Source organism: Suncus etruscus, chromosome 2 (assembly GCF_024139225.1).
Source record: "Suncus etruscus isolate mSunEtr1 chromosome 2, mSunEtr1.pri.cur, whole genome shotgun sequence".
Taxonomy (NCBI): domain Eukaryota; kingdom Metazoa; phylum Chordata; class Mammalia; order Eulipotyphla; family Soricidae; genus Suncus; species Suncus etruscus.
This window is the reverse complement of record NC_064849.1, coordinates 68285267-68294709: the sequence shown is the minus strand read 5'-3', so window position 1 is coordinate 68294709 and position 9443 is coordinate 68285267. Positions and strand designations below refer to the sequence as shown.

At 59.9% G+C, this 9443-nt stretch overlaps 1 protein-coding gene across 3 annotated transcripts; it reads right to left on the bottom strand.

Moving 5' to 3' along the window:
* Positions 1-377: 377 nt before the first annotated feature.
* On the bottom strand, positions 378-9080 carry ZNF219 (zinc finger protein 219). 3 transcript variants are annotated; one of them, XM_049768606.1, is made up of 6 exons: positions 4814-5723; positions 3997-4088; positions 2622-3695; positions 2141-2279; positions 1668-1799; positions 378-1479 (listed from the first exon to the last, which is right to left on the bottom strand). In XM_049768606.1, the coding sequence occupies exons 2-6, from the start codon at positions 4000-4002 to the stop codon at positions 848-850; spliced, it is 1983 nt and encodes a 660-aa protein (XP_049624563.1). In that variant the 5' UTR covers positions 4003-4088; positions 4814-5723; the 3' UTR covers positions 378-847. The 3 variants fall into 3 exon arrangements, with proteins under 3 accessions (XP_049624563.1, XP_049624562.1, XP_049624561.1); XM_049768605.1 differs by lacking the exon at positions 4814-5723 and adding an exon at positions 9060-9080 and having other exon boundaries at positions 2141-3695; XM_049768604.1 differs by having other exon boundaries at positions 2141-3695.
* Between the last annotated feature and the right edge of the window lie 363 nt (positions 9081-9443).

The window sequence follows — 9443 nt, the reverse complement described above, 5'->3', positions numbered from 1 at the left end:
TCATACTCCAGCAGTTGTTAAAATTGAGCTCAGAGAGACATGACAGGGGATAAGGTGCTTGCCTTCTATGTGGCCAGCCATACAGATCCCCTGCCACATCTGATTTCCCAAACACCCATCACCAGGAGTGACTTTTAACACAGCCAGGAGTAGCCCCTGAACATCACTGGGTGTGGCCCCAAAACCCAAAAATAAAATGAGGTCTTCAGACGACAGACAATCCCCAGGGCTTGTTACATGTTACATGGCCCCATCCCAGGGCTACTGAAATCAAGAGCCTGGGGGTAAAGATTTGAGTCTGCATTTCTCATCAAGCCTAGAGATGACTGTTTCTGGACACATCCATCCCAGGACAACAGGACAGAGGCAGACAGACCTGTGCCTCAAGACACCTGTTTATTGGGGACACAACTCTGCGACAGGGAATGACAGGAATTGTACCAAAAATAGCGAGGTCTACAGGGCCCCTGAAGGGGCTAGAAGGGTACAGTGCCCCCACCCCCACCCATTGTACAAAAATAAACTCTCACACCTATGGACCAGCAGACTGGCAGAACAGCTCCTCCGCAGAGGCACCAACCACCCTCTCTGCCAGCCCTGGGACCCCGTTCTTTGACCCTCACCCCTGCCACTTCTAAGGCACTGTGACTCTCCCCTGGGCTGGGTGGGTTCCTGGCCGTTCCACCCCTCTAAAGCCCTCTGCCCCGACATCTCAGGTCCGCCTGGGGCTGGGGCTGGGAGACGGGTCCCACGCTGCCCCTTGCTGGCTGCTCTACCCAACTACCTCTAGGGCTCTCCCGCTCCGGCGGGGTGAGCTCACTACACTAAGCACCCTTTGAAGGGCTCCCTACCGCTCTTGGCCCCCTAGCCCGGCCTCTCCCGACCTCGACAGCCCTGGACTCTCCTCTCCTTCCTGCGGAGGACTGGGAGAGGATTCCCCCGATGGCGCACGGGCGAAGGGCACAGAGGCGGAGGCAGGGGCGTCGGCCTGGGGCAGACGGCGGCCTCGGGCCCTGCGACTGTGGTGCACTTGCAGGTGCAGGGCCATGAGCTCTGGGGCGCCCGTGGCAAAGGGGCAGAAGAGGCATCGGTGGAGGGCACCCCCCGGCCCGGCCTCTCCTCCCGGTCCTGCCCGCAGGGACAGGTCCAGGGGTTCGGCCTCACCACCTCGCCCGTTGCGCAGGGCCCTCCCGGGGCTGGCAGGCTTCCGACGGGACCCCGACCCTGACCCTGACCCAGATGCAGCGCCGCTGGATGCGGGCCTCGGACTCGGGCTCGCAGCGCGCTCCACCCAGGCCGCAGGCTGCTGAGGGGCTGCTTTGGCTCCAGAAGCCCGCTGGGCAGTGGGGGGCGGCTCTGGGGGCGGCCCCGGCCCTGCCCCGCTCCGCTGCTCCCGGTGGTGGCGCTGCAGGTGGTACTTGAGCGAGCCAGACTGTGTGCCCGCATAGTCGCAGTGCGGACACTTGTAGGGGCGTTCACCTGCCGGGGCAACAGGGGCAAAGAGTCGTGATCACAGCATGCTCCCAACTGCTGCTGAGGATGGAGACAGGGGACAAGACACCCGACATGCCCTCCAGGTTTTCCTGCACAAGCACCCACCCTCGTAGCTTCCTCTCCTGTCCCCAGGCATCCACCCACCCACCCACATACCCATAGCAGAGGCTTACCTGTGTGCACTCGAAGGTGCACTTTGAGGTGATGCGCCGAGCGGAAAGATTTTCCGCAGAAGGGACAATCCTTGCCAGTGGCCCCCCGGCCCCCTTCAGACCGGGCCCCTCCAACAAGCATCCCATTCTCTTCTGCAATGCACAGGTGAATCAAATTAAAGAGGGCCCCCGGAGTGGTGGCGCTAGAGGTAAGGCGTCTGCCTTGCCCGCGCTAGCCTAGGACAGACCGCGGTTCGATACCCGGGCGTCCCATAAGGTCCCCCAAGCCAGGAGCGATTTCTGAGCGTATAACTAGCAGTAACCCCTGAGCATCACCGGGGGTGGCCCAAAAAATAAAGTAGAGGGTCTCCTGCGCCCCCCCCCCCCAGCCTGCAGGGTTCCCTTGTTCTGGGTGCAGAGTGAAAATGTCATGGAGCTGGTTTTGACACGTGAGAGAATTGGGAGGGGAATGTCGAGAGGAGCCCCATACCTACCCTGTGTGGTAGCGGGTCGCACCGCAGCCCCCGTAGCAGGCGCCGTGGGCCCGGGCCCCTCTCCTGGACGAGGATGCATGGAAGCCAGAGTGCCCAGCGTCCGGCTCCTGGCCCAGGCCTCTTCCTCTGCCTCCACCACCTCCTCTTCCTCCTCTGGTTCCTCAGTGCGCTGCCTGCGCGCCCGGGCCGGGAGAGCCGAGGGCAGCGGGCAGAAGCTCCCAAAGCTGCGCCCAGCTCCCGGCTCCGCGCCTTCTCCATTGGGCCGAGCCTCTCCAGCTCGAAGACTCAGGTAGCCCAGGAGGCTTGGGGGCTCCCGGCGTTCTGCAGGAGTGGGAGCCGGAGCCAAGAGGAGAGCGGGACCCAGCGGCTCGTAGGCCGCCAGCAGGCCTAGATCAGGCGGCTGGGGCGGCTGCTGGGGTGGCCGGGCAGGTGGCTGGGCAGGCCCAGGGGCGCGCAGGGGGCCTATCTTGCTGGCATGCACCTTCATGTGGTTCTTCAGGAACCAGGGCTCCTTGAAGCAGCGGCCGCACACGGGACACGCGTGATCGAAGGAGGCCTTGTGCTTGCGCATGTGGCCCTTGAGGAACCAGGACTGCGTAAAGCTCTGCCCGCACACTTGACAGCGGAACTCCGGAGGCGCCGGGGGTTCCTCGGGGGGCGCTGCAGGCACCGGGGCAGGGGTGGCCTCGCGTTGCGGCTCGGGCTCGGGTTCTGGCTCGGGGATGGATCTGGATTCGGGCTTGGGTCTGGGCTCGGGCTTGGGTGGAGGCGGAGGCGGAGGCGGAGGCGGAGGCTGAGACGGAGGCTGAGGCGCCGCCGACTTGGCCGGCAGGGTGCGCTCGGGGCCGCCGTGGGCCGTCAGGCTGTGGCGCAGCAGCTCCTCCTCCTGGCTGGCGCCGAAGCTGCACAGGCCGCACTTCCAGGGCCGGTGCAAGATGTGCAGGTGGCGTTCGCGCTCGGCCGCGGTGCGGAACTTGCCTTTGCAGAAGGGACACGGGAAGGCGGACGAGGACGACGAGGACGCCGCCGCCGCCGAGTGGGCCTGGGATCTCGCCGGGCCTTCGTGGGGGGCCGCGGCGGTGGTGGAGGAGGCGGCCTGCGCGGCCCCCGAGCCTCGGGCTCGCCCCGTGCGGGCCTCGCGCAGGAGCGCGCGCTCCTCCAGCTCCAGCAGCAGGCGGGCCGCGGGGCTGCGTGGCCGCTGCTCGGGCTGGTGCGTGCGCAGGTGCGAACGCAGCAGAGCGCGCTGCGCCGCGCGGTGGCCGCAGTGCGGGCACTGGAAGGCCTGGGCGCCCGGGTGGGCCCGCAGGTGTAAGGCCAGGATGGAGTTGAAGCGGAAGCGTTTCCCGCACACGGGACAAGGGAAGCGCCGCTCGCCCGTGCGACTCTCGGACCAGCCCAGGGCTCCCATTCCCGAGGAGCTGGCGGCGGCCGCGGCGGCCGCGGCGGCGGCGGCGCTCGGGCCCGGCCCGTTGGAGTAGCGCTGCAGATCCAGCTCGCCTTCGAAGGCCGGTGGTGATGGCGCTAAGTGGCCGCCCGTGGCGCGGGGACGTGAGCCCTGTGGAGAAAGATGTGAGCAGGCACCCCCTCCCCAGAGCAGAAGAAAAAAAAAGAAAAGGGGGGAGTTGTGAGGTGCCAGGACTGGTTGGGGGGGGCAGGGGCGGGGGCGCAGAAGCCAAAGGTGGGTGGGATCTGAAACTCTGAAATTTAAGAGGAGGCCATCCCACTCACCTAGGGAAAGCAGAGGGTGCGTGGAAATGCAGAGCTTGGGACCAAGGAGATAAGTGGAAATTTTTCTGATTATGGGAGGCGGAGAGGGGAAGGGAAAGAGTCTAGGTACAGGCCAGAGCTTCACTCACCTCCATGGACCCCCTTCACATTCTTTGGTTCTGGGGAGTGCAGGGAAGAAGAGGAGGAAAAGCTGCTAGTGAAGGCAACAGGTGCTGAAGAGCTAAAGCAAGAGACAGATTTGGAGGAAAAGTTGAGCCCTTATTGTCATCCGTGGACACTAACCCCCAAACCCCAGCCCCAGCGCCCTGTTATCTCTGAAATATAGCCCTTCTCTCACACTGCATCTGCAGCAAAGAGGGGGCTTCCGTGTTCAGAATTTGCATTCCCTGCTTGGCCACATTCACAAAATCTCCCCAAATAACATTCTTCCCCTCCATTTTTGTTTTCAAGGCCTGGCACCAACCACCTCCTTAGCCGCGCCTCCCCTCCCCCAGGTAATGGGGTGGGAGATGACTTGGAGGGGAGCAGCGATGAGCAAGTGGAGAGGATTTGGAGTGTGCTCCCCAGTTCTCTAAGTGGGACCAGTTGCTCGCAGTCCCACTGGCCAGCTAGCGAAACATCCTTCCAGGCTCCACAGACCTTCCTTCTGCCCTTACCCTCTCTTTCTATCCTTCCCCCACGTTCTCCCTCCCTCCGCCTGGATTCCTGATCCATTCATTTCCATTCATTACAGAGACTCATTCATGCATGGGAGAGAAACACCTCCCAGCAGCAGAGTCTGGAGACAGACATAGGGGGAGGGGCACGAAGGGGGAGAAAATCAGAGGCAGAGGGAATGAGCAGAGAGTTAGGGGAGGAGTACAAGTTAAGGGGCGCTGTTGGCCTGGACAAGGGGTTAAAAAATACTGCCGAACACCAGCTAGCTTGGATTCCCATGTTTCAAACCTGAAAGCCTGCAGTTTGACGGGGCAATGTCAGCCCCTTTGTCCAAGGCTGTTCCAGGCAGGCTTTCCTCCTCTCCGCAGGGGACAGAGAGGCTCCCCGCACAAGAGGAGGATTACACAGGCTCGGGGCTCAAGAGGCTGCAGTGAGGGACTGGGGGCGGGGCTGGGCCATCTGCACAGACAGGGGCTCAGCACAAGCTCTGGGCGGGATAGGGTTAAAATTCTCCAGGCTAACATTCCCTGGGCCTGAGATGTGAAGAGCTCCAGATCTAAGGAAAGAGAAAAGCACTGAGAGGAAGAGGATGGAGTGGGAGGGTCAGGGAGGGGGCTCTTGACTGATTCTAAACCTCAGAGGTGAATATTAGGATTTAGAAGCAACCCAGAATTAAGAGCCACAGAAAAATGGCCTGAAATGATGACTAGAACCAGCCAGTCCACCTTTCTCCTTATATAATTATTTGTACCAGGCTCGAGAAATGAGGGCCTAAGGCTGTTTTGTTTTGCTTGAGACAGAATATCTGAAATATACAGAACTTCTTTACAATGGGTATTGTGAAGCTTAAACGGGTTGCTGAGAAAGAAAGACCCGAAAGCGTCACTTTCCTTAAGGATTTTTAATAGAAGACAACTGGGTCGAGCCAGCCCTGTTTTTATCATCGAAGAGAAAAGGCTCTGCAAGTCCAAGGCGCCTGTAGTTTTGACATTTAATGGATGTGATAGGACTCCCTGAAGGGGCAGAAACCTGTTACTTGTGGAATCTGGGTTATGAGAATTTTATTAACAGGAGGTTAATTAACAGAGTGTCCTTGCCCAAAGGTCACTAAATAACCATCACTACTACTTTTACTATCAGTATTTCTGTAGCTCCAGAATAAGAGTATCCACCCATATTAGGTAGATCCCCTCACCGAGTGTCCTTCTCTGGAACCAAGACCCTCACCAGGTTCCTCTAGCAGTAGTGTAAAAGGTGACAGCCAAGTTCTGAGGTCCTGATGTTATTGGGGTCCCAGTCTGACCAGGAATAGCCCTGAAACCTTCAGTACATCACTTACCCTCCCAGTTTCTCATCTATAAAATAGGAAGGTTGGACCGATTTATAATGGTGGTCCCTTCCAGCGCAAGTGTTGTGGTTCTGAGTCTCAGAACTCTTCTGGACCCCAGAGAGATGTTAAAACAAATGGCCATCCCTTCAGTACCATGGAGAGTGCAGTGGGCTACCAGAAGAGCCACTTTGGCCACCATAGTACCACAGATTGAGCTCTGAGGGGATAGAAGGGCCACATTTGCTACTGGAGCACCACACTGAGAAAGCACTAGGAAAGCTAGAGAATTCTTAAACATTCCTTTCTGGAAACCATAGTGAAGAAGATTAGGCAGGGTAGGGGAGAGTGGGGGACAGAGGGTAGGGGTGAACCAACAATTGTGGTACCAGAAATTATTTGGCCTTTTGGATGTCTCTGAAAATAGATACATGCAATAGAAAATAGATGTAACTAGAAGAATTTTAATTAGCTAAAGGAGTGTCCTGACAGTTACAGTTTGTACATCCTGGAATGAGTTACTGAGGCATCATATTTGGGTCCATCACATTCTGTTGCTCTCCTGGGGATTCCCGGAACATCCTGGTGTACAGCCAATCTGGTGTAGTCAGAGGAAGCAGATGGTGGGGGAGGAGGAGGGAGGCTGGGAATACTGCATGGTCATAGCTGACTAAACCTATGGGCACATATTCTGATTCTGAATAAATTCTAGAACCTTTAAAAACTGCCTGTGAGTTTTGCAAGCAAAAATATCTCATAGGAGGCTGACCTCATATCCAGGACAAGCAGTACAGGAACAGGGTAAATCTTTCTTCTCCCACCCCAAACATAAACAAAAAACCTGTGGTGGGGTTGGAGAGATAGTACAGTGGATAGAGCACTTGCTTTACACACAGAAAACCCAGGTCAGATCCCCAGCATCCCATATGGTCCCCTGAGTCTGCCAGCAGTTGGTGACCACAGTGAACCAGGAGTAAGCCCTGGACATCACTGGGTGTGGTCCACGAACCAAACCAAAGAAAAAAATCTAAAAAGATAAAAGCCAACCTTGTGTTTCCAGAGTGGAAAATTTAAAAAAAGGCCCAAAATGAAGCAGAAAGTTTGCCCAGAGGGTTGATCTCAAATCAACAATACCTATGGACAGACCCTGATGGCTCCTTAAGCAACTCTCTACCAAACCAGGGCCCCGCCATCTGATCCCATGAATTTTTCTTAATTGAAGGGCTCCAGCTTCTGTGGACTGGCTTACAACTCAGGCCAGGCATATACTAGTTGTGGGCAATAAATCACAGAGTTTTCAAGGCCCTAAACACCATTCCACGAGACTGGGTCTGATAGTAGCACTGACCTACTTTCCCTCTCCACTGGGAAAAGGGGGTTATCTTGCCCTTATTTGGGTTCTACAGGGAGGCAGGGCCAAGGGATAGGGATTTGGAAAAAAAAAAAATCTTTCCAAAGCAACAGGCAAATTAATTTGATGTGTTCAAAGAGCTGAGATAGGAAAGGAGTGTGGACGTCAGACATTACCAAACAGACCAAGAAGGGAAAGGGGTTGGCAAGAGGCCTCATTAGAAACAGGGACATTTTACACAGGCGGATGCTGATTGGAAGACAGCCTCAATCTTGGTTCATAAGTTTTAGGGACAAAGTGTGAGAGGCAAGGATTCAGGACTCAGACGGGGATTCCTGACTAGGCCTCAGTCACTGATCATCTCTAATCCTTGATCTTTCTGTTAAGAATCCTCTCCCCCCCACCTCCAGTCCTCCTCCCCAGCTAACACGACACTAGGTGGGGGGTGAGGAGGGCAGAGGAAAAGGAGCTGCTTCAGGAGACCACACAGATGGCATGTCGGCCATTCCCTCCACTCCTTGGCCCGCTGCTGCTGCTGCTGCTGCTGCTGCTGCTTGCTCCTCCTCGCGGCTTAGGTGGCTTAATCTCACTCCTCAGCCTGCCCACCTTTTTAGACTGAATTCTGGGCACAGCTTCCCTCTAGACTCGGGGTCCCTCCATGATCCTCTCCTCTCTGTGTTGGGACCTCCGTCAGAACACACACCAGGAGGGGAGAGGGGAGAGGAAGCTCGCCGCTGCCATCCCACTAGGATGGATGAATCGCATCCCAGAAACATGTCCCAACTTGACCCCGCTCCTCAAAGTTGTTCAGGGCTGGTATTGAGGGGGAGGGGACAGGGGACAAGCAAAAACTGCGCCCAGAGTTCCCATCCCTGCAACTGACTCCCATGGAAGGTCTGAATCTTAGCACCTTTCCATTTCCAGACTGGGGGTTTGGGGGGGGGGGGTTGGGGGGCCTAGGGGGATAGGGTGTGGGGTAGGCGAGAGAGCCTGTGGGCAAAAATCCCAGAAGTCGGTGGTGGGCTAGTAGGGCAGGAACAGGAGAGCTTCCAATCCAGCGCCACCCAGACTGCTCCCCAAGAAGACAGACAAGCCAGGAGGATGAGATTGGGGGTGGGTGGGTGGGTGGGTGGAGGGACAGGGTTGGGCGACCAGGAGAGAGAGAAAGAGAAAGAGAGAGAGCAAGCTCTGCAACCCGGGGCCCGGAGAGAACAAAAGCGGACTTGCAGCCGCCTTCGCCTGCAGCCGCCGGCCTGAGCTCTTTGTGACACTTTTGTTTGGGACGCGGAGAGAGAGGAGAGGGAGAGAGAGAGAAAGAGAGAGAGGGAAGCACCCCCCATTTCCAAGCCCGTCCGCGCCCCTCCCCCATCCGGCTCGGGGAAGAGTTCGGGTCCCCTCCCCCCCCCCCCCGGCTCGGGATACCTGGGCTGGAAGAAGGGGGCCCCCCGCGCGCGCTCGTCCACGCTGCACCCCCAGGCCCCTACAAAGCCGCCCTGCCCTCCTCTCCTCTGCTCTCCCCTTCCGCCCCTCCCCTGCCTTGCATTGCCTTGCCTGGCTTGCCCTGCCCTCCCCTCCCCTCCGCGCAGCCGGCCTGCTCCCAGCGCTTCCCGGGCCGGGGCGCCCCCCCAACACCCGAGGCGCCCCCCCAGCTCCCACGCTCTCGGGGGGCTCCCGAGGCCGGGCCCCCACCCCCCCAGCGCTCCGGGCGAAGTTTGCAGGGGCCGCGCCGGCGCCCCTCCCCGCGCCCGCCCCCTGCACCTGCTCCGCGCCGGGCTGCGCCGGGCCCCCCCTGCGGGGAGGGTCGGCGGGGCGGGGCGGGGGCGCGGGGGGGCGCGGCGGGGGCGGCGGCTACTCACGGGCCGGGGCGTGCGGCGGGCGGGCGGCGCGGGCGTGCGGGCGGGAGGCGGCGGCGGCGGCGGGCCGGGCCGGCGGCGCGGGCGGGCGGGCGGGCGGGCGTCAGCGTTACGTGGGGCCGGGGGAGATGCGCCGGGCCCCGGCCCCCCCGCCCCCGGCCCGGCCCGGCCCCCGCCCCCTCGCCGGTCCCCCGCCCCCGGCCCTGGCCCGCATTGTGTGCGGCGGGAGGCGGCCCGGCCATTAGCATGCGGGGGGCGGCGCGGCGCGGCGAGGCGAGGCGCGGCGGGGCTGCGCGGGCGCGGGGCTGCGCTGCGCTCCGCTCTCCTCTCCGCGGAGCCGGGGGGACCCCCGGGAGGCAGGCGCGGTGCAAAACGGACGGCCGCCTG

What these genes read in the sequence shown, in the direction of transcription:
- ZNF219 (XM_049768605.1), bottom strand. An exon ending in GCGACCCGCTACCACACAGG is followed by an intron (nt 1,800 to 2,140) that starts GTAGGTATGGGG and finishes TGTGCATTGCAG; the next exon opens with AAGAGAATGGGATGCTTGTT. An exon ending in GCACCTTCGAGTGCACACAG is followed by an intron (nt 1,480 to 1,667) that starts GTAAGCCTCTGC and finishes TTGCCCCGGCAG; the next exon opens with GTGAACGCCCCTACAAGTGT.